Source organism: Bos javanicus, chromosome 15 (assembly GCF_032452875.1).
Source record: "Bos javanicus breed banteng chromosome 15, ARS-OSU_banteng_1.0, whole genome shotgun sequence".
NCBI lineage: Eukaryota > Metazoa > Chordata > Mammalia > Artiodactyla > Bovidae > Bos > Bos javanicus.
In genome coordinates, this window is record NC_083882.1 from 44,206,901 (window position 1) to 44,231,491 (window position 24,591).

Sequence of the window (24,591 nt, forward strand, 5' to 3'; positions counted from 1 at the left end):
CCACCCCCTAGGATAGGTAGATTATAGTTTTAGAAGTGCCTCCTCCTAAGGTGACTTCTCCTTGGAAGAGAAGGTTGATTATGAAATCCTAAATTGAGTTGCTTGGTGGGGGCAGATTTTTAGTCCCTAGAATTTTGAGCTCCTGGGGCTGAAGATCTGGTTCTGGTCTGTTTTCCTGAGGAGCTAGTACACCCCAAGGAGTGTGAGCTCACAGGCCATATTTCACACACCATTAGGAGAGTTTAGAATAGGCAGACCCAGACTTTAGAAGTCAACAAAGTGCACATGCCAAAAGAGATAAGTGAAGATGTTAATAATATGAAGCAAGAAATGAAATGGTAAAACAGAACCATTTAGGTGTAATAGTTGACAGACATACAGTTATGTAGGATAAGTAGTGAAGTGGGTGCAAATGAAGAGTGAATTTAAAAAACTAGATGATCAGATTATGTAACTTTAATAGAACTTTATAGATGGGAACAGATGAAGATAAACATACTGAAAACTTTAGCAAAAATGAAGCTATGTGGAGTTGAAAGTAAAAGTTACAAGATTCATATAATAGTAATCTCAGGCAAAAAAGTGAAAATGGGGAGAAGGAAATCTTTTAGAAATAATAGAGATAATTCATCAGAATTAAAGAAAAAAGACTTCAGCTTTAAATAATGATAGACCACCAGATAGGAGAGAGAAGGAAAAACTGACAAAATAGATGTAATAAGATCTAAGAACATCAAAAACAGAAAATTCTCAATGTTCCCAGAGAGGAAGAGCAATATCATAAAAAGAACAAGAATAACTTGACACCTTACTTTTTAGCAGCATTATTGGATGCATGTGTAAATGGAGTAATAATTCTAAATGTATTAAAGGAAAAACATTTAAACTTAGAATTTTATATCCTTTGACATTGTCACTCAAGTGAAAGGCAATGATAAAAAATATTGTTAAGTATACAAAGCCTCAGGTTTGCCACATAAGTCATAGATTTAAAACACTTGTAGAAATAGTTAAAAAGGTCAAAGAAACTCAGTAGACACTGTAAGAGCTGTGTGTACCAAGAGTCTTTAAATACCTTGGTAAAGTCTGTTGGTGTCAAAGAAAAAAAAGAGAGAAAGACCAAAGAAGAGGACACAGTATATTCATAATAACCCAGATTTAAAATGTGAGATAATATACACATGATAAGCATTGAGAAAGGAAAGAGAACATTGGTACATGAGAGGGGGCTAAACTGGAAGATGTAGATAACAGATTTTCAAAGCCGTAAAGGATTAAAAAAAAATGTATAGAGTGGGACAAGTTGTAATAAACTTGAATAGTAGAAACAACTTCAAATAAGTTAATGGGTTAGAAGTACCTGTTAAAAGACATAATGTCAGGTTGAAGTTTTAAATTTCTAGCTAAGTGCTATTTACAGGAAGCACATTTGAAGCATAAGGGCACAGAAATATTGAAAGAAAAAGAGTGGAAAAGAACACACTAGGCAAACACTAACTAAAAAAAAGCCTGAGTAACTGAATTAATATCCATTAAATCTACCTTGCAACAAACAAATCATCATCATTAGAGATAATGAAGATTACTGTATAATGATAACAGTTCAATCCAAACAAAATGTAGAAATTTAAACACATGCAACTAATAAGGTAACCTCAAAATATATATCAAAAGTGGACAAAATTCTATGGAGAAATTGGCAAATTCACCACCATAGTGGGAGATTTTAATGCACTTCTCTCAATTACTAATATGTGAAGCATATGAAAACAGAAGTAAGGATATTTAGCAATACAATTAACAAGCTTATTTTGGCGGACACATATAATTCTGCATCTAACAATTAGGGAATATACATTTTTCTTAACCACACATGGAAGGAACATTTACCAGGATTAATCTAACCAGGAAGGAAGCAAGCCTTCATAAATTTCACAGATTATGTTCTCTAACAATATACAATTAAGTTGAAAGTTAATCAAAATGAGATTAAATACTGCATATATTTGGAAATTAAATCACATGCTTCTAGATAAGTCATGGGTTAAAAAAATAGATCCTAATGAGAAAAAGTTTTTAATTTCTAGAACTGAATGGTAATGAAAACACAGCATATCAAAACCTGTGGATACAGTAAAAAAGTTTCAGCAGAAATTTATTAATATCACCTAATGTATGTACATTGGGAAGAAGAAAGGCTAAAAGGGAAATACATATCCAACTTAAAATTTTGGGAAAATATCCCAACAGAATATATACAAATAAGTAGTAGGAAAAATAAACCTAAGGTTGAAAATAAATAGAAAGCAAAGGTAGAAAAGAGAAGATCAGTAAGACCAACATTTGATTCTTTGAAATAGAATAAGTTTGTAATAAACTTTGAAGTTTATTACAACTTGTCCCACTCTATACATTTTTTTTTAATCCTTTACGGCTTTGAAAATCTGTTGTCTACATCTTCCAGTTTAGCCCCCTCTCATGTACCAATGTTCTCTCTCCTTTCTCAATGCTTATCATGTGTATATGATCTCACATTTTAAATCTGGGTTATTATGAATATACTGTGTCCTCTTCTTTGGTCTTTCTCTCTTTTTTTTTCTTTGACACCAATAGAATCAACAAATAGATAAACCTTTGGCAAAAATAAGAAAGAAAGAAAGAAATCAGAAATAATATTTCACAGGAAAAAAGGAATACAGCTGCAGATGAGGCAAAAATTTTAAGGATAAAGATTAAAAAGATACAAGAATAGCACCATCAACTGTTTATTAATAAATCTAAAAACTTAGGCAGTGTATTAATTCTGTATATTCTAGTATAACAAAATTAGACCAGTGAAAAGCAAACCTATGAAAAAGATCCATTTTGTTTATTTATATAGATCTAAAACCTTAAACAAAATATTAGGAAATTGGATTCAACTGTGCTTATAAATAGGTCATAATCATGTTGGATTTTCCCTAAAATACAATGATGGTTTAATTTCAGGAAAAAAAATCTATAAATATAAATTCCTACATTAATATATTAAAGGAGAAAAGATATCATCATTTCAAAGAAAGCACTTGTCTTGTAGTAAGACCCAACATACATTCATAATTAGGAATGAAAGAAAATGTCCTTAACCTGATAAAAGATTACAGCAAATATTTTAAATGGGAAATGTGAGAAGCATTTTCTTTAAATAAAGAGCTAAGTCAAGGAAATCAGCTTCTAGTAGTTTTTTGAATATTGTTGATCTTTGTCTAAGACAAGGAAAATAAAGTCATGAGAATCGGAAAGCAGAGATAAAACTTTTATTATTTGCAGTAATATACAAATGACTAGACAAACTCTTATAATAATAAGAGAGCTGAGAAAGATAGCTGGATTTAAGGGTGGTCAGATCAGATCAGATCAGGTCAGTCGCTCAGTCTTGTCCGACTCCTTGCGACCCCATGAATCGCAGCACGCCAGGCCTCCCTGTCCATCACCAACTCCCGGAGTTCACTGAGACCCACGTCCATAGAGTCAGTGATGCCATCCAGCCATCCCATCTTCTGTCGTCCCCTTCTCTTGCCCCCAATCCCTCCCAGCATCAGTCTTTTCCAATGAGTCAACTCTTCGCATGAGGTGGCCAAAGTACTGGAGTTTCAGCTTTAGCATCATTCCTTCCAAAGAAATCCCTGGGCTGATTTCCTTCAGAATGGACTGGTTGGATCTCCTTGCAGTCCAAGGGACTCTCAAGAGTCTTCTCCAACACCACAGTTCAAAAGCATCAATTCTTTGATGCTCAGCCTTCTTCACAGTCCAACTCTCACATCCATACATGACCACAGGAAAAACCATAGCCTTGACTAAATGGACCTTTGCTGGCAAAGTAATGTCTCTGCTTTTGAATATGCCATATAGGTTGGTCATAACTTTCCTTCCAAGGAGTAAGCGTCTTTTAATTTCATGGCTGCAGTCACCATCTGCAGTGATTTTGGAGCCCCAAAAAATAAAGTCAGCCACTGTTTCCATTGTTTCCCCATCTATTTCCCATGAAGTAATGGGACCGGATGCCATGATCTTCGTTTTCTGAATGTTGAGCTTTAAGCCAACTTTTTCACTCTCCTCTTTCACTTTCATCAAGAGGCTTTTTAGTTCCTCTTCACTTTCTGCCATAAGGGTGGTGTCATTTGCACATCTGAGGTTATTGATATTTCTCCCGGCAATCTTGATTCCAGCTTGTGTTTCTTCAAGTCCAGCGTTTCTCATGATGTACTCTGCATATAAGTTAAATAAGCAGGGTGACAATATACAGCCTTGACGTCCTCCTTTTCCTATTTGGAACCAGTCTGTTGTTCCATGTCCAGTTCTAACTGTTGCTTCCAGACCTGCATACAAATTTCTCAAGAGGCAGATCAGGTGATCTGGTATTCCCATCTCTTTCAGCATCTTCCACAGTTTACTGTGATCCACACAGTCAAAGGCGTTGGCATAGTCAATAAAGCAGAAATAGATGCTTTTATGGAACTCTCTTGCTTTTTCCATGATCCAGCGGATGTTGGCAATTTGATCTCTGGTACCTCTGCCTTTTCTAAAACCAGCTTGAACATCAGGAAGTTCACAGTTCACATATTGCTGAAGCCTTGCTTGGAGAATTTTGAGCATTACTTTACTAGCATGTGAGATGAGTGCAATTGTGTGGTAGTTTGAGCATTCTTTGGCATTGCCTTTCTTTGGGATTGGAATGAAAACTGACCTTTTCCAGTCCTGTGGCCACTGCTGAGTTTTACAAATTTGCTGGCATATTGAGTGCAGCACTTTCACAGCATCATCTTTCAGGATTTGGAATAGCTCTACTGTAATTCTATCACCTCCACTAGCTTTGTTCGTAGTGATGCTTTCTAAGGCCCACTTGACTTCACATTCCAGGATGTCTGGCTCTAGGTCAGTGATCACACCATCGTGATTATCTGGGTCGTGAAGATCTTTTTTGTACAGTTTTTCTGTGTATTCTTGCCATCTCTTCTTAATATCTTCTGCTTCTGTTAGGTCCATACCATTTCTGTCCTTTATCGAGCCCATCTTTGCATGAAATGTTCCTTTGGTATCTCTGATTTTCTTGAAGAGGTCCCTAGTCTTTCCCATTCTGTTGTTTTCCTCTATTTCTTTACATTGATCGCTGAAGAAGGCTTTCTTAATCTCTTCTTGCTATTCTTTGGAACTCTGCATTCAGATGTTTATATCTTTCCTTTTCTCCTTTGCTTTTCGCTTCTCTTCTTTTCACAGCTATTTGTAAGGCCTCCCCAGACAGCCATTTTGCTTTTTTTGCATTTCTTTTCCATGGGAATGGGTTTGATCCCTGTCTCCTGTGCAATGTCACGAACCTCATTCCATAGTTCATCAGGCACTCTATCTATCAGATCTAGGCCCTTAAATCTATTTCTCACTTCCACTGTATAATCATAAGGGATTTGATTTAGGTCATACCTGAATGGTCTAGTGGTTTTCCCTACTTTCTTCAATTTAAGTCTGATATACATCAATAAATAGGAGTGTCAAATCAATACATTGTACACCTTAAACGTACACAGTGTTGTATACCAACTGTGTGTGTGTACTCATTCAGTCATGTCCAACTCTTTGTGACCCATGGACGGTGGCCCACCAGGCTCCTTTGTCCATGGAATCCTGCAGGCAAGAATACTGGAGCAGGTTGCCATTTCCTACTCCAGGGAATCATCCTGACCCAGGGATCAAACCCACATCTCTTGCGCCTCCTGCATTGGCATGAGGATTCTTTACCAGTGTGCCACCTGGAAGCTCTATATACTAATCATACCTCAGTAAAACTGGGGAAAATGAGATTGATATACAAAGTCAACTGCACTTCTTTTCACTAGCAACCAACAATATAAAATGCAAAAAAAATGAAGACATGCAAAACTGTATTCACAAATTTATAATTTCTAGAAATGCAGCATTAGATTTGTAAGACTTCTTTGAGGAAAGTTATGAAATTTTATGGGAAAACATTGAAGAAAAATTCAAGTGTAAATATATACCATTATTTACATCAGGAGACTAAATATCATAAAATTTATTTCCTCATATTGATGTACATATACAAAGCAAATCCAATCAAAATTCCTCTTTTTGCAACCCTAAAATTTATAGTGAAGTATAAAGGGTCAAAAATAGCCAAGGCTTTTTTGAGTATTTTGCTGTAACAGAAATTAAGACTATTTAGTTAGCACAGTGTGATAATGATATAGTAGTAAACAAATTGACCAGTAGAATAAAATAGAAAGTGTGGAAACATATCCATACACGTCTGGAACATTTATGACAGTGGTAGTATGATGCATCAGTGGAAAAAAGGAGAGATTATTCAACAACTGGAGTTCAGATAAATGGCTGTCCATATGAAGAAAAAGAAATTGGGTTCCTATCTCACATGGTAGACAAAAGTCAACTTCTAATCAGTCAAGGACTTAAATAATACAAATTTATATTTAACTTTTAGTGTAAATATAGGTGAAACCCTTTTGGAGCTTGGAGTGTGTAGAAAAGGATTTTATAAACAAGATACCAAAGTCATTAACATAAAAGGAATGAGGAATAAACTTGACTTATATTAATCTTTAGAACTTCTATTCATAAAACAGCCTTTTAGGGAAAACTGATAGATTATAGACTAGGAGAAGGCTTTTGTAACCCAAATAACCAAGAAAAAATCAATATCATGAAATCTCAGTGTTTCTTACAAATCAGTACAAAGTAGACCAACCGCCTAGTAGGAAATGGACAAGCAACTGGACAGGACCAGACATCTTTACAAACAAGGACCTGCATTTGGCTGATGAACAAGCAACAAGATGCTCAGTTACATTTGTGATCAGGGAAATACAAATCAGGACTTCAGTGAGATAAAACTAAAAATTAAAAAGTCTGACAGTAATAGGGTTTGGAAGAGATGCAGGTAAAGAGTCTCTCTAAATCATTGCTGGTGAGAGTACACTGGTACAACTACTTTGGAAAACGGTTTGAAAATGTTTCGAAAAACATTATCTATTAAAGTTAACCATTCACATACTCTATACCAATAAATTTAATTTCTAAGAATATACCCAAGGAGTTCTTCTACATATATACCCTTGGAGACATACACGGTAATGTTTGTAGAAGTGTTTATAGGAGCAAAAACCCAGAGTCACCCCAAATTCCCTCTTCCTAGAGAATGAATAAATTGTGGTATAGTCTGACAATGGAATATTTTACAACTGTGAAATGGTTGAGCCACATGTAATAATATCTATGAAGCTATGAAATTTACTTTTAAAATAATCATAGTTTTGTTAAGATATAATTTACTTACTATAGAATAGACAGATTTTAAGAGTTTAGCTGATGAATTTTTTTATATGTATACTTTTGTGTAACCACTGCCCAGAACAAAATACAGAACATTTCTACCCCCACCAGAAAGTTCTTTTGTTCCGTTTTCCTAAGTTCACTTTGTGCCACTCACCAGCAATAGTGTGAGAGTTCTAGTGTTGCTCCCCATCGTCTCCAGTGCTTGGTATTGTTAGTATTTTTAATTTAGATACTTTGGTAGATATATAATGGTATCTCATTGTAGTTTTAATCTGTGTTTCCCAAATGACAAATGAAATTGGTCATGTTTCATGTTTATGCTAATTTATTTATGCTAATTTTCCTTTTGAATATCTTTTTTTTTTTTTTTTACAAAATGTCTATTCAAGTCTCTCTCCCATTTTCTATTTCTTTTTTAAATGTATTGATTTATAGAAGTTGGTTACATATTTTAGATGTAAGTCTTTGTCACATACACACACAAATAAATGTATGTATAGTAACAAGCATTATAAGAAGGTGACTTAAGAAAAGAACATGAAAAGAATTACTGCATATCCTTACTCAAGCAGGTGTCTTATGAAAAAAAAGAGATCATTAGAAATTGAGGGTCTTCCCAGTGCACCAGCCCCAGGCATCCAGTACAATATTGTAAAGTTAAAAAATAAAATAAAATAAAAAAAAAAGAAATTGAGGGTCTTGAAACTGATTCCCTGCAAACTATCCCTGCCCCCACAGGCCATATGAAGTCTTCTTACACACTACGTACTCCAGTCTGAAGAATGTTGGTTTGGAATATGTTGAGTCTGTTTTCATTTTTCTAGCTTTATTGAGATATAATTGACATATAACATTATATAAATTTAAGATGTACAACAATGATTTTATATGTATATTATGAAATGATTATCACAATAAGTTTAGTTAATACATCCATCACCTTGCATAGATTAATATTTTTATTGTGATAGAAACTTTAAAGATCTATCCTTTTAGCAGCTTTCAAGTATACATTACAGTATTAAAGGCTCAGCAGCACCTCTAGCTAGAAATTCTTGGCAGACAATTGGAAATGCACTTTTGGTATGGCAACCCACTCCAGTATTCTTGCCTGGAGAATCCCACGGACGGAGGAGCCTGGGGGGCTACAGTCCACGGGGTCGCAAAGAGTCGGACACGACTGAGCGACTTCACTCACTCACCCACTCACTCAATTTCTCAGGCTGTTTCCTCTTAAAGAGCAGGAGTATCAACACCAACCTTGTCTATTTTCATTATTTGTTCTACTTGTAAAAACAAAATCACTGAGCTGACTGTTAGGAAAACTTTTCAGTGGTGTACTTGCTGACTTTAATGATCCATTATTACCTTTCTCCACTGCTGCCTTGGACTTACTGAGACCCATTAGGGCATGTTCAGTGATTTTATTGGGTGCTGTGAGTCCTATGACTTACAGTATTTCTTTTCTTATATAATTTATATTAATTATTAGTCATATAATAGTTGCCATTACCCTTGGTAAATGATTTAAATGGTAAACAAAGCAGGAAAAATAACTTCCTCCCTCTATTCCCTCATTCCCTCTTATTAAAGATAACCATTGTTAAATCTCTTATGTGTTCTTTTAAATACATTCTGTATATTTTTTTGTATCCACTTTTCACAAATGGATTTATATTACGCGAACTTTTCTTTTTCATTGAATGTATTTTGGGACGATTTCCTTATTTTTTAAAAGCAGCATTGTATCCAAAACCATGGATACACTATTATTTTTCTCTTCTGAATATGAAATATTTAAACTGTTTCAGGTCTTTTCTATTACAAACAACGGTGCAACAAATGTTCTTGTAAATATATGTTTGTATACTATGTCAGCATATAGGATAAATTCTTAAAACTTGAACTACTGATCTGTGAGAGTGTGCTTTACACATTTTGATGGTTTATTACTGACTAATCCTCCCATAAAAAGCAAGTAAATGAGAAGCCTGTTTCCCCACACCCTCACCAAGAGAACCATCAAACTTAAATTTATGTCCATCTATAAGGTATAAATTGGTAACTCGTTGTTTTTATTTGGACTTTATTAATTTTGTAAAGTTGAGCATCCCTTTTATGTGCTTTTTTATAAAGTGACTATTCCATTTTCCTGGTGGTAAAGAATATGCCTGAAATGTGGGAGGACCTGGGCTCAATCCCTGGCTTGGGAAGGTCTCCTGGAGAAGGGAATGGCAGTCTGCTCCAGTATTCTTGCCTGGAGAATCGCATGGACGGAGGAGCCTCGCAGTGTGCAGTGCACAGGAGTGCAAGGAGTCAGACACGACTGAGCAACTAAGCAGCGGCAGCAGCATTCCATTTTCCTCCTGAAAAGATTTTATCCCTCAGAACATTATGAAGTAAAGTGTTCTAGCTATTGATGAAAAGTAGAAAATAAAGACTATGAAGTCCCAGAATGTTTCCTTTTAGCTTAGCTTATTTTATGTTTTATACCATCTTAACCCAACTCATACATAATATTCATTCATTTAAAAATACATGTTAAATCTTTATTATTTACAAAATACTAATAGGCTCTATCCTTGAAAAGGCAGATTTTGTTAGATGAGGATGTATGCCTGGGTCTGTATCTGTAGGACCTGCCTCCTCAGGTATTAAGTCCAAATATTGGTATTTGACCAAACTTCTCCTCTATGAGTGTTCAGCTTTCTAGCTTTTCAAAATAAAATAATCTCAAGCTGTTAGCTAAACAAGTAGAAATTTGTTAACCAAAAGGTTGGTTTTCTACTAATGATAGCCTCAGATTATCAGCCTATTACTGCTGCGTTCCTGCCATTTGCTGTTTCATGGTTGATGAGTTCGGGACGTGACTCCCGAACACAGCCAATAAAGGGAGTTCAGAAGTTACTGTTCTGATGGTGAGGTATCTCCACAATCTGCAGTGTCTAGCCTAAAATTATACCGATTTTTATTTGGTTGATTCATATATAGTTTCTCTTCAGCCTAGAAGGCTCATGACACGCAGCCCTGGGCCACTTATTCATCTGATCAGTGCAAATATTTGATGCAATTTTTCCTTCAACTGCTAGCAAGCAGGAAGCAGGCAGTCTAGTAAGTTATTGGATGGACTTTAGGCAAGAGGGAAAGTGTGGAGTCCAAACCACTGTTTGTGCCCTGTTTGCTATCACAAGCAAATATAGGAAGCAAATAGTTAAAATTTTATAAATAGTAGAGTGTTTATGAGGGGATAATGTTCCTGTTCTGGATCTTTTGCTCTTCTCCCCAGTCTCTTTGAAATAAGAAATAGGATCATTTCTTTGAATACAAAGGTGCTCTACTTTAGACTTGTAGCGTGTCAGTCACCAAGCTCTTGGGGAGGGGGGTGTGTGTGTGTGTATATATATGTAGACCAAGCATTTGAAAGATTGCTAGAAATGCAGGTTCAAGATAGTACAGGTAGTTCTTGCTTTGCACAGTAGTGCAGAACCATAAAAATAGTGTATATTGAAGCTGTGAAAAATGATTTTAATAATTGGAAAAATTATGATCCATACCCTTTAAATTTTTTGTTAAATATTAAAAAACTCCCTGTTAGTTATAAATAAATATAGGGAATGAGACAAAAGTAAAGCTATTATTTTGCACTGTAATTTAAAACATTAGAAATATTGAGAATTAAAGTATCTTATTTTTTAGTTAAAACTTATCAAGATTAGTTTAAAGAATGCTTACCTTCTTATAATACAGAAGGAAATATCTTTTTTATGCCTTGGCAAATTGTCATAGTGTTTTACAAGCTTGGATTAACTTGTAACATGGTATCCTTTGTCTTTCCAATGTCATGAAATATCTCTGAAAATTCTTTAAATTTGTTTTTTGTGGGCACCATATTCTCTGAAGTATCTTCATCCTTCCTCATTTATGCTGCTAAGTTTGCCTTACTAAGTTCCTTTGGTTGCACACTTGGATTCTTTCAGTGACAGTGTCAACATTCTCATGGTCAGCTATTTCTTCTATTACTCCATTTACATTTGATTCAGATTTTACTTCCAGTATTATCACTTTAGTTTCTTTGTTGCAATTTCATCTTTGTTGGCAAATTACCTGGGAGACAAGGAGGCAACACAACTGCACGGATTGCTGTCTGTGTGTGAACAGATGGATGGTGTCCAGTCACCAATAGACATGACTGTACATATCTGTAATTTACATGGTGTAAATATTATGTAATTTACATGACTGTACATATCTGTAATTTACATGGTGATTGTGTATTGAAGAGCTCGCAGTGAAGTTTGAACTTTATGCAATGATAGTTATTATACCATAGTGACTAAAATGTGAACTGTGTTGCTGGGTGACTGACACTATTTAATTAATGATGACTGAAATTCATGCATATCAGGGCTGTGCAAAGCCAATACTGCCTAAATAAATTGGCTATCACATGGTACTGATTGCATATGATTTCTGTAGTAATTACAGTTTTGTTGGGTATGCTGATTGTACAGTGAGCTCATTCTTTTGGGCTTTTTGGAGGTGACTCACAGAATGTAAATTTTAATCTTCTATCTACCTATATCAAGACAGGCTAGATTATGCTGTGGTAACAAATGACTCCCAAATCTCAGTGTTCTTGACGCCTTCCATGGCACATTGGCTTGGATGAGGGAAGCAAGTTCTGTTTCACTTTGTCTTCACCCAGGGACCCAGGCTGAGGGAACTCTCTCTGTGCTTCTATTGTTACTAATGCAGGTATTAAACCACAAGCTTTCAGAGTTTCTATCTAGAAGTGATATGCACTATTTCAAATCATGTTTTCACTGGTCAAAACAAGTCATATTGTCATGTCCCAAAAGAAGTAGAGAGGCAAGATTCTAATATGTGCCTTGAAGACAGGAATGTTGGGTAAGCACCATCAATAACTATTGTGGATCCAGAGAGTTAACTTGTGGAGAGTTTATCAGGGAAGGGCAGTTGAGGACTAGGATTACAGACCTAGATGTGTGAGATTATCTCTGTTTTCTAATGAGAGATTGACGTTCAAGGCAAAGTTGTGTGTACCGGTATTCTAGGAGCCTGGACACTGTGATTAGTGTTCAAGGTTGCAGTGAAGCCAGGAAGTTATAATAGAGGCCAGATGAATCATTGGGGTAAAGCAGGGCTGTTGACAGAACCCTGGAAATCAGAAATCATTCAGATGAGAGCTCTGAGACTATCTACTGTTCTAAACAATTTCAATTCCTTTTTGGTCTGAGTCTTCATCTGTGCTTCATTTAAGTTGATGACACCTTTGGAAGTTCTGGGATATTAAGAGAACTTAAGCCTCGAAAGAAGTGTAGGCTAGGAGTTGGCAGAAGGCATGGTAAGGGTATTCTGGGAGTAAATGGGTAGAGGCTGCAGAAGTGCAACCAAAAGTAGGATGCCGTGAAAGTGGTAAGAATATAGATCTTCTTTAAAAAGGATAACTTTGAAGAACTACAGGGAGTGAATTGCATAATGATCCACATTTAGTTACTACTATTCCATGCTTTGTATTTGTCTGTGTCTTTAACCCTGAATTTATTAAGCTCTGCAAATCCTCCACAGTGTACTCAGATGGCTGCCCTTAAAGTGCTTGGCTGTATACTACTCTGTATCCCTGTTGCTTAATGCTTCAGTCCATTCACATGTCAAATTAATTTAGAATCACGCCATAGTCGTGCTCATGCCTAAACTTCCTGTTTTTAATCTAAATGTGATCCAAACTTCTTGTCCAGACTTTCTCTACTAGTCTGCATTAGGAGCAAAAATATTTAAGGCATACCTAGTCCAGCAGGAGCCCTGTGAGACTACATTCATGCATTTCCTGGCATTAGATGGAATATTTTATTTGAGAAAAATATAGCTAATACTAAATGGTTAATTTTGGTATGAGCTACTCACATCTGGAATTAAACAGTGCATAGACTACATTATAATCAAATGATCACATTATATCTAAATCTTCCAGTCGACTAAGAGCTTTCAAGTCAAACATCTTTATTCTTGGATACAATACCAGACTAATCAGCTGAACTTAGATTTTTTTACCTAGACATTTTGATGTTATATAGACTTACCCTTAGGGCTTCCCTGGTAACTCAGAGGGTAAAGAATCTGCCTGCAATGCAGGAGACCCAGGTTCAATCCCTGGGTAGGGAAGATCCCCTAGAGAAGGGAATGGCAACCCATTCCAGTATTCTGGCCTGGAGAGTTCCATGGTCAAAGGAGTCTGGTGGGCTACAGTCTATGGGGTCGCAGAGTCGGACATGACTGAGCGACTCACACACACGTACACACAGGCTTATGCTTAGTGTTGGATCTCGTAGACTTCGGACAACTTCTTTCATTCTTTCAGTTTCTCTATTAATTTTCTAAGAACAGAGCTGTAAGGGGGTCTTTGGATTCCAGGGACTTGCCCTATCTAGTGTTCTTTTGCACAAGCATGCTGTATTATTCTTTTAAAACTGAATATTCTCCCACCCCTAAATTTTGGTATATTGTAAAAAGTATTAATGAAGAGGTTTGAGACATGTCAGTTCAAGGAGCAGGGCATCAGAAGTTTTGCTGTTTTATTCAACATTATAATTTTTCTGTGTGACTTAGTGAATTTGTGAGATTGTATTACTAAAATATGTAAGAGTCTTCAATTTTTTAAACTGTTTATAACACCAAAACTTCATCATTTAATATTAGGGCAATACAGTTTCTTCAGCGAGACCAACCAATGTGTTAGAAATGATGAAAGAATGGAAAAATAACCCAGAAAGTGATGAGGAAAGCACAACAGACCAAAGAGACAGCAGGTCTGGACAAGAGGAGTCGAAAGTTTACCAACCCAGCCGAAATGTCCCTGATGTCAGTAACTCTTCAGATGAAGAGGAAGGAAAACAGGTAGGAAGAACCAACAAAACATGTAGGAAAAACAATTGTTTCATTTCTCCAAACTGTGAAATACCTTCACAACACTTGGAACATTTTTGCAACTCTTCTTTTGTTGTTGGATTGTAATGGTTTGTAACAAAAGAGACCTGCATGATAAAGTAAAGCTTGAAACTAGCATGATTTAGTGATGTGGCCTAGATGCTTATTTTAAGAGCCGTGATTATATAGGGGAGGGGTCTGCAAACTTTTCCTATAACAAATAGTGAATATTTTAGGCTTCGTAGGCCGTAATAGTCTCTGTCACAACTTCTCAACGCTGATGTTGTAGCATGAACACAGGCGTAGATAGCAAATGAGTGTTCCAGCGAAACTTTACAGAGACAGGTGGTGTGCCAGAGTTGGCTAATGGGTCACAATGGATTATGTATGTATTTTACCAGGCTATACAATTTGGAATGGGTTTATGTATTACTTCAAAAATTACTATTACATTAGTTAGTCATTTCCAATTTTATGATACCTAAAATTGTTTTATAGGCTTATTATTTTACTTTATTAGATACAGTTTTATTCTTTTTGGTGAATAAAATCTAGTAACATTTGGTTAATTCTAGATTGCATTCTACCAACTCAATATCCTGACAATTTACCACATCCTCTTTTCTCTTGTTTCTGTGTTTGAGGAAAAATTTTCTGTGTGTTTGTTCTCATTCTCATCTTGAGCTCTTCTTTAATGATGGAACATCTTGCCACTGGGGGCCAGATTTACGACCAGGCACCCCACTTCTTATGAGGAGTTGCTGCTTTTCAGTTCTCTGAGACCTAGAGACTGGCAGAGTGGAGAGAGGGACTGGAGGGTAAATCCTGACCCACAGTCAGGAAGGTACAGCATGGCTGCCTGTACCTGCCCTGCCACGAATTCTGTCAGAAACTTGAGGAAAGAGACCCAGTAGAGTGATCTGGTTGATTTTTATTTCTTCATAGGGAATTTCTTCATCTAGTTGATAGCAAATGTCTAGATAATAGGCTTAACATTTAATTATTTAGACATTTTGAAATGGCCATATTTTTATGTAATGTAAACATAAGGTTACTGAATCCCTTTCACCCTCTCCCGTCTGTCAACAACTCCTGCAGTGCTTAGCAGCTGTGTGTATTTGGTATTCTTGTTAAAAATAATATCCTAAAAACCCATGTTTGCATTTCCTCGTTGAACATACTTTGAAAAATTTCTTGTTAGCTGACTTGGAATTTTATACATACATACATGTGCACACACATACATAAACATACTCACACATATATACATACACACGTGCACTCACACACTCTCATACACATACATTGCGTATTACACATGTGCATCAACAATATACTCACACATGGTAGTGATGTTTTAGTTGCTAAGTCATGTCTGACTCTTGTGACCCCATGGAACCACCAGGCTCCGTTGTCCATGGGATACCCCAACCAAGATTACTGGAGTGGGTTGCCTTTTCCTTCTCCAGAGGATCTTCCTGACCCAGGGATCAAACCCAGGTCTCTTGCAGGCAGTCTCCTGTATTGCAGATGGATTCTTTACCAACTGAGCCACCAGGGAAGCTTGTATATGTGTATATATCTACATATATGCATGTATACAAGTGTGTGTATATATATATATATATGTATATACACACACACTCACATATATACAAACACAAATCCATACATACACATGCATACACACATTATCTTTTGTAGTCTTGGATTATATCAATGTTCACTGAATCTGAACATAAAATATCCTTGTAAACCAAATGTTTGGTTGTCTTCCATCTCCTTTTTCATTGCTCTGTCACGGCTCTGCCCTCCTCCTACACTCTCTTTGAGTCAGAGTAGAGGGATAACACTTGTCGTAATGTTCTCAATGTGGTGTTCTCAGCTACTTCCAATTAGGCAACAGAAGGACTGGAATTTGAGGTGCTTATGGATGCTAGAACTAGACTCAGTGGATTGAAAATTTAAGAATATACATTTCTACTTATCATCAAGAACTTTTCCACAATCAGAGCTCACCTGCAGTAGCACAGGCGGGACTGTGGATAGTAAACCTCACCTTTCAGCCATTGAAAGCATTCATGCAGACTCTGGAAAACTACTTGTTATAAATGCTGTGGAGAAGGCAATGGCACCCCACTCCAGTACTCTTGCCTGGAAAATCCCATGGATGGAGGAGTCTGGTAGGCTCCAGTCCACGGGGTCGCTGAGTCGGGCACGACTGAGTGACTTCACTTTCACTTTTCACTTTCATGCATTGGAGAAGGAAATGGCAACCCACTCCAGTATTCTTGCCTGGAGAATCCCAGGGACAGAGGAGCCTAGTGGGCTGCCCTCTTGGGTCGCACAGAGTCGGACATGACTGAGGCGACTTAGCAGCAGCAGCAGCAGCATAAATGCTGTGCCAGGAGTTTCTACATGATGGGTAGGAGTCTGCCCCGATGTCCTTTAAGGACTTTCCTGTGCTTAGGTTTTGGCTGTGACATCTTGGGAGGAATACCTTACACCTTATTTGGGAATTTTTCTGAAGAGTGTTACCCCTTAAAAGAAAGTCTTCTCTTGTATATTAAGTTTTTTCATGGATTTTTATGAATAAATATGCACTTTGTTAATTACATTGAAGTTGAGTTTAAGAAATTACTTCTTTTCCCGCCCAAATCTTCATTAACAGCAAATAGTAGAGTATAAGATCTAAAGTGATAACTGAAAATAGCATTGGCCGTTTAGTCTTGAGTCCATGCAGGATTCATATAGTAACTAATATCCTTAAGAGTGAAACTTTAATTTTATTAAAAAGCATTCTAATAATATTGAAATATTTCCCATGGGAAAAATTCATTTGTTAAAGTTAGATTATATGGATAATTTGATATGATAAATATTTATACTTACTATAAAGAGATGTATATGATTCTTTTTCCATTAAAATATTTGAAATTTGGCTCTACTGTAAATGCAGATTGCCACAGATCCTTCTTTCCATTGTATCACTGTTTTCTGGAGAATCTGATAAGTCCATTTAGAGCTCCTGATTTTGTAATTCTCACAAATGAGAGTAATCACACTTTTTAGATAAGTGGCAAAGTACTTGGAAAACTAGCAGAAAAAGTGAGGAATTATTTAAAAACAAAAACAAAAACACTTGAACTAAGCACCTTCCTCTTTCTCTGGGTAACTCTTCCTTAGTTCCAAATGCCCCGGGCATTATGGAAAAATACAGTGTGTGTCTCCTCATTGTTCATGTTTGGGTGAAGATATTATACTTTACCATCTCAAACTTATTTTCAAATAGTTGGCATTTGGCAATGTCCATTTTTTAATTTTCATTTTCAACCTTTAGTTTGTTTTTGGTAGGTGTATTTTTTTGAAGATAGAAATGTTCTCTCTTATATATCTTGTATTTTACAGTCTGAGTACATCTAGGAAGTGTTTTGTGTTATTGGGAACCCTCTAAATTCCCCACAATGGGTTCTTAATCTACTCTATCAGGCAGACCCAAGAGTCTAACTCCTATAGCAGCATTGACTCATCTTCAAATGAGACACTTGGCAGACTATTGCTTATTGCAGGAACACGCCTTTTCGCATTCAGTCCTTAGTGATTTCTGATAAGCAGTACACTACTTTCATTGTTCATTAAGCTCAAAACACAATCGAAGAGAAATGAAGGTCTGTAATTAAAATGCACAGCCCCACAACCATAGAGGGAGTGACTAGCAACTCTGCATGTAACAAAAGTATATTTGCATTATAGAGTTCTCGCTTAATAAAGAAGAAACTTCTTAGCTGTTAATTTGTTTATTGAACACAGTCTTGAATATACTTATTTAGTGAAAACGGAAAATTTTTGTGATCATTTTTCTTGACTGAAAACATGGACTTTATAAAATCAAGGAAATGGTACATGTTTCAGATTTTTTTAAATCCAGTCTAGAAAACAGAAAGGCAAGGTGTTTTAGCAACTTTGAAAGGTTATTTTGAGCAATGCAATGTGTTCATTAGCAGTTCTTCAAAGACAAAGAATATTTGAATTTAAATAAAATTGAAATTAAACAGTTGAACTTTGTGTTATATTGACCTGTTGCTGTGAGGAAAAAGTCAAGTTTTCTTAGTATTTTAGTAGTGTAGGATAAAAATTTCTGTTCTTACAAATTAAATCTTAGTTCCCTGAACTCCTGTGAATCATGTACAAGTTTTGTGGTGCTTCCATGTTTGGGCACACTTTTGTACTCCATTGCTGAAGCACTGTAATCTGGCGTGTGTGCCAAAGCATCCCATTTACAGTGTCCTACTGGTTAAAGCACAGGCTCTAGATCTGGGCTGCCTGGATTCAAATCCTGGCTTCACCACTTACAAGCTTTAGGACCTTGGGCAAGTCTCTTGGCCTCTGTTTCCTCATATCTAACATGGGAATAATAATGACATCAACCAAGGGGTAAATGAAATCATGCATATAATACTCTTGACATATGGTAAGCATGCATTAATGTTAGCTATTATTAATTTTATTATTATTTTGCTAAAGAGCGTGCATGGCTTCCATGTGGCTCAGATGGTAAAGAATCTGCCTGCAATGCAGGAGACCTAGGTTTGATCCTAGGTTGAGAAGATCCCCTGGAGAAGAGAATGGCAACCCACTCCAGTATTCTTGTCTGGAGAATCCCATGGACTGACAGGCTGCAATCCATGAGGTCTTAAAGAGCTGGACGTGACTGAAAGACGGACACTCTCACTTCACTTTAAAGAGCTTGCATAGAATATTGCTAAAATCGCCTGTTCTTTCTTGTCTGCTTTAAGGCTCCTTTGGGCAGAGGTGTGGGCCTAAACTAATGAACAAACTAAGAAATATCATTTTCAAAGGTGATCAGGTGATGCTTCCAGCCTCACTTGCCCTCTCAGTTTGGCAAGATCCCTAAGGTACTGTGGTAGATTGGATTGTTTTTCCCAATTATTTAAAACCTCTCTGTAAGGAATATGTACATTCCTACCCTTTTCTTCCTATTAGAGTAGATGGGTATTTTCTCATCTCACTAATGTTGGTCTTGGCTATATTACTGACTTTAGCAAACAGAATGTTGAGTTGTGATATAAGCAGAGACCATAAAAGTGTTTGCATGATTTAGCTTTCTCTTATTTCAGCCACTGCCATGAGAAGAACATGACTACAGAAGCCACAGTTCTTGGAATTATGAAGGTCTGTGGAACAGACTTGGAACTCAGTACAAAACCTGAAGTCCAGCCTAGCACCACCAAGTGAAAATTAATGTTCATTGTTTTAACATACTGAGACTTTTCTAGTTCTTTGTTATGTAGTTGTATAGAAAAGAGTTAACATAGCAAGCTTAAGCTGCTAGCCTTGAAAAGGCCTGCTTTCAAGGTTGGCCCTTGGCTGGCTTTTGGGAACTTAGATTTTGGGACAGCTACTATTAACTGATAAGAATGATTAATTGTGCCTAAACCTTACAAACAATACAGTTAATGCTGATCACGTGCTTTCCCTCTGGAAGTCTGGGATTTTGGTAGGTGCTAGGCAGAGAATGCCCCCATGGCCAGCTCACAATAAAAACGCTGGGTGTTGAGTCTCTGAGCTTTCTTGGTTGGCAGCCTTTCACATGTGTTGTCACAACTTGTTGCTGGGGTAATTAAGTGCATCCTGTGTGACTCCTGGGAGAGGACTCTTAGAAGCTTGAACATAGTTTCCCCTGGACTTCTCCTCAAGGGTCTTTCACTTCCTAATAGTGCTCTGCATCCTTTCACTGTAATAATCATAGCAATGAGTAAGCTCTATGCTGGTTTTGGGGTCTTCATAGTGAAGCATAGGACCTAGAGACCTCCCAAACACAGTAGCATAGCTGTAGCAATAGCTGACTAATACAGGTACAAATAATTAATTGTGCTAACATGAATTTTGGCCTGTTGTTCTTTGATCTAATGCTGCCAGCAAAGCCACTTGCTAGTTTGGATTCATAGGCTTCCATAAACAACAAGGCTTTTGTCCCTACTTCTCTTCCCATTAGAATCTCCTGTGTAAGGCTTGGGTTTCACCACGGATTTAGCCAGACATCCATGATTGAAGGGACATATTAGTGAATCTTTTCAAATCATTTCCCTGCTCTCCCAAACCTGGCTTTTGCTCAGCTCCTCTTAGAGATTATAACTGTTAGTATATGCTATGTATATTTTTCCCAATGGAGAACCAACCCATTGGGTTGGGTTGTAAAAACACTGCTTCAATTTCAAATGTATTCATTTGGATCCATTCATCTCTTATCCTACCTTTGTGCTATAATTGTCTCATGTATTACATACATGTAATTATCAACCCTACAAAACAGTGTTTTAACTTTTGCTTTGAATAGTCTTATTTCCAAGAAATTAAAAAGAAAATTGTCTTTTATATTTACCCACATACTTACCATTTCTGATGATCTTCTTTCCTTTAAGAAAAGCTGTGCTTCCATCTAATATTGTTTCTCTTCAACCTGATGAACTTCCTTTGCATTTCTTGTATTGAATGTCTGCTCTCAGTTTTCTTTTATCTAAAGATGTCTTTATTTTGTCTTAATTTTTGAAGGACATTTTCTCTGTTTACAGAGTTCTGGTTTGACAGGTAATTTTGGTCCACACTTTAAAGATGTTATTCTTCTGCCTTCTGGCGTTGGATTCTCTGATAAGAAGTCACTGGTAATTTGAAGTGTTCTTTTCCTGTATGTAATGTGTCGCTTTTCTCTGAATGTTTTCAGGATTCTCTCTTTATCTTTGGTTTTCAGCAGTTTGACAGTCATGTTGCTTAGACATGTTCTTCACATTTATCTTGCTTGGGATTTGCTGAACTTCTTGGATCTGTATTTCTGTCTTTTGCTAAGTTTGGGAAATTTTGTAATCACTTTCTTTTTTCTGATACTCTTAATTGCTCATATGTTAGTTAGAGCATTTGATATTGTTCAGTAAGCCTCCAAGGCTGTGTTCATTTTTCTCAATCTGTTCTTTTTTTTTTTTAATAAATATATTGTCACGTTTTATTGGCAATTTTTATTTATTTATTTTTTATTTTTAAACTTTACAAAATTGTATTAGTTTTGCCAAATATCAAAATTGGATGCACTCTATTGATCTATCTTCAGGTTTTCTCTTTTCTCAGTTGTGTCCATTTTCCTGTTAAATCTGTCTGGTTTGATACTTAATTTCAGATACCATATTTTGTCCTAAAATTCTTATTTGGGTATTTTTTATTATTATTTCTGTTTTTCTATGGAGACCTATTTTATTTATCATATAATTTTTCACTTTACATCATTGATAATAGTAATGATAATCACTTGTTTGCTAATTCCAATATTTGGGTTCATCTCAGAATCTGTCTCTATTGATTGTTGTTTCTGTTAAGTAATTTTGGATTGTATCCTGGACATTGGAAATGTTGTGTTGTATTAACTCTGAATTCAACTGTGTTCCTTCAAAAAGTGTTGACATTTCTGTTTTAGCAGGTAATTAGTTGATTGGATAAAAACTGAAAATTGTTTCTTAGCAGTTCAAATCTTAGGTTGGTTCATTTATCTTAGGTGAGTGGAATATAAGATTCTCTTTCTCTGGCTATCTGCTTTAGGAATTCCCTCACTACTCTTTGGCGTCTGTGGTTGCTTTGAATGCTGCCCATTAGTTCTTTAGATCAGAGAGAGAAAATTGTGAAAGCATCTGGAGTAGAGGGAGGAGGCACATTGCCATCAAAGGAGCAATTTTGACATATCAACAGAAACAATAGAAGCGAGAAAATAATGGAACATTGTTAAACTGCTAAGTGGAAAATAATATAAAACAAGAAACCTGTCAACTTGGAATTCTATATCTGGTGATATTTTCCTTCAAAGATAAATGTAAAATTTTAAAAAGTTTTCAACTGTGTAAAAGATGAGAACATTTTTACCAGCGTATCTTACTATGAAAAGTGAAAGTGTTAGTTGCTCGGTTGTGTCTCACACTTTGCAATCCCACGAACTGCAACAGGCTAGGCTTCCCTGTCCTTCACTGTTTTCTGGAGTTTGCTCAAACTCATGTCCATTGATTCGGTGATGCTATCCAACCATCTCGTCCTCTGTCATCCCTATCTCCTCCTGCCCTCAATCTTTCCCGGAATCAGGGTCTTTTCCTGTGAGTTGGTTCTTTGCATCAGGTGGCCAGAGTATTGGAGCTTTAGCTTCAGCATCAGTACTTCTAATGAATATTCAGGGTTGATTTCCTTTGGGATTGACTGGTTTGATCTCTTTGCTGTCCAAGGGACTCTTAAGAGTCTTCTCTAACACCACAATTCGAAAACATCAGTTCTTTGGCACTCAGCCTTCTTTATGGTCCAGCTCTCACATCCATACATGACTACTGAAAAAACCATGGCTTTGACTAGACGGACCTTTGTCAGCAAAATGATATCTCTACTTTTTAATAGGCTGTCTAGGTTGGTCATAGCTTTTCTTCCAAGGAGCAAGCATTTTTTAATTTCATGGTTGCAGCCACCATCTGCAGTGATTTTGGAGCCCAAGAAAATAGTCTGTCACTGTTTCCATTGTTTCCCCATCTATTTGCCATGAAGTGATGGGACTGGGTGCCATAATCTTAGTTTTTTGAATGCTGAGTTTTAAGCTAGCTTTTTCACTCTCCTCTTTCATGTTCATCAAGAGGCTCTTTAGTTCCTCTTTGCTTTCTACTATTAGTGTTATGTCATCTGCATATCTAGGTTATTGATATTTCTCCTGGAAGTCTCAATTCTAGCTTGTGCTTCATCTAGCCCAGCATTTTGCATGATGTACTCTGCATAGAAGTTAAAAAAGCAGGGTGACAATATACAGCCTTGACACACTTCTTTCCTAATTTTAAACCAGGCTGTTGTTCCATGTCTGGTTCTAACTGTTGCTTCTTGATCTGCATACAAGTTTCTCAGGAAATAGGTAAGATAGTCTGGTATTCCTGTCTCTTTAAAAATTTTCCACAGTTTGTTGTGATCCACACAGTCAAAGGCTTGAAGACGTAGATGTTTTTCTGGAATTCCTTTGCTTTTTCTATGATCCATCAGATGTTGGCAATTTGATCTCTGGTTCCTCTGTCTTTTCTAAATCCAGCTTGTACATCTGGAAATTCCTGGTTCACATACTACTGAGGCCTTGCTTGAAGGATTTTGAGCATTACCTTGCTAGCATGTGAAATGAGCTCAGTTGTACTGTAGTTTGAACATTCTTTAGCATTGCTCTTCTTTGGGATTGGAATGAAAACTCACCTTTTCCAGTCCTGTGGCCACTGCTGAGTTTTCACATTTGCTGGCATACGGAGTAGAGCATTTAACAGCATCATCTTTTAGGATTTGACATAGCTCAGCTAGAATTCCATCACCTCCACTAGCTTTGCTATTTACGTGAGTAGCCTTATATAAGAAATATATTGACACACATTTGGAATTCAATTTCTCTTCTTCCCTTTGCTTTTCTTTCCCTTCCTTCTTCCTTTTGAAAAGCACAGGAATGTGAGAGATAGTAAAAGTATAGCTGAAAATGTATATCAAAATATTCTGTCACTTGGACCTTGAGCAGGCCTATAATTTGAATGTGTGACTCTAGAAATGGTTGCTATGGTGATAAACCACTTTACTTAAATAGCATGTATTTTACTCAAAATTCAGTGAAATGGTAACAGTTTCTAGTAATCGTGTACTGGTATTAACTTCAAGGATATGCCTAGAGCTTACAGGTTTTGCATGTATTATAACCAGATGAGTTTATCAGGTTAAAGTTATGCCAGTGAATAATGAAATACGTGCACTTAGCCCAGTTTTCTTGTTATGAATGTCACTTTGCACACATGGAGCCCCCTTTTCAAGATTAATAATATGATCTGGAGAAATCGGGCCCTTGGTGCTGGATTACTGAAAAATGGAACTTGGGTGGGGGGAACCATATAAGGTTATCTTATCCATCATTCTACCTCGAGTAGGAATGACTGTTCTTCAGCAGTCCTGAACAGTGAGAGTTCACCAAAGATGAGGAACAATTGAAATGCTGCTTAGATGAGCTCCTGTTGTAACCATCCTGACTGTAGCACTCGAGACGCTGTCTAGCTCCATAGTGCTAGACAGCATAGTTCCTCTTATTCACTATAAATTTAGATTGAATAACTCTTATAAAGAAACTTCCATCCATTATCACATCAATAGCCTGTATGTAAACCTTCTCTGGTCCCTTTGTATCTATTCAGACTGGTTGCAGAATTTCAGGTGTGAATTCTTCATGATAACTAAGGATAGAAGAATTTTTTCTTTGAT

At 36.6% G+C, this 24,591-nt stretch overlaps 1 protein-coding gene across 6 annotated transcripts in view; it reads left to right on the forward strand.

The window, feature by feature from the left end:
* STK33 (serine/threonine kinase 33) overlaps positions 1-24,591 on the forward strand; it is a 189,170-nt gene that overhangs the window by 158,382 nt on the left and 6,197 nt on the right. For all 6 annotated transcript variants that reach the window (XM_061440874.1, XM_061440873.1, XM_061440877.1 and 3 more), the window contains one exon: positions 14,062-14,259. In XM_061440874.1, coding sequence (XP_061296858.1) covers positions 14,062-14,259 — 198 coding nt within the window. The remainder of the gene's footprint in view (positions 1-14,061; positions 14,260-24,591) is intronic.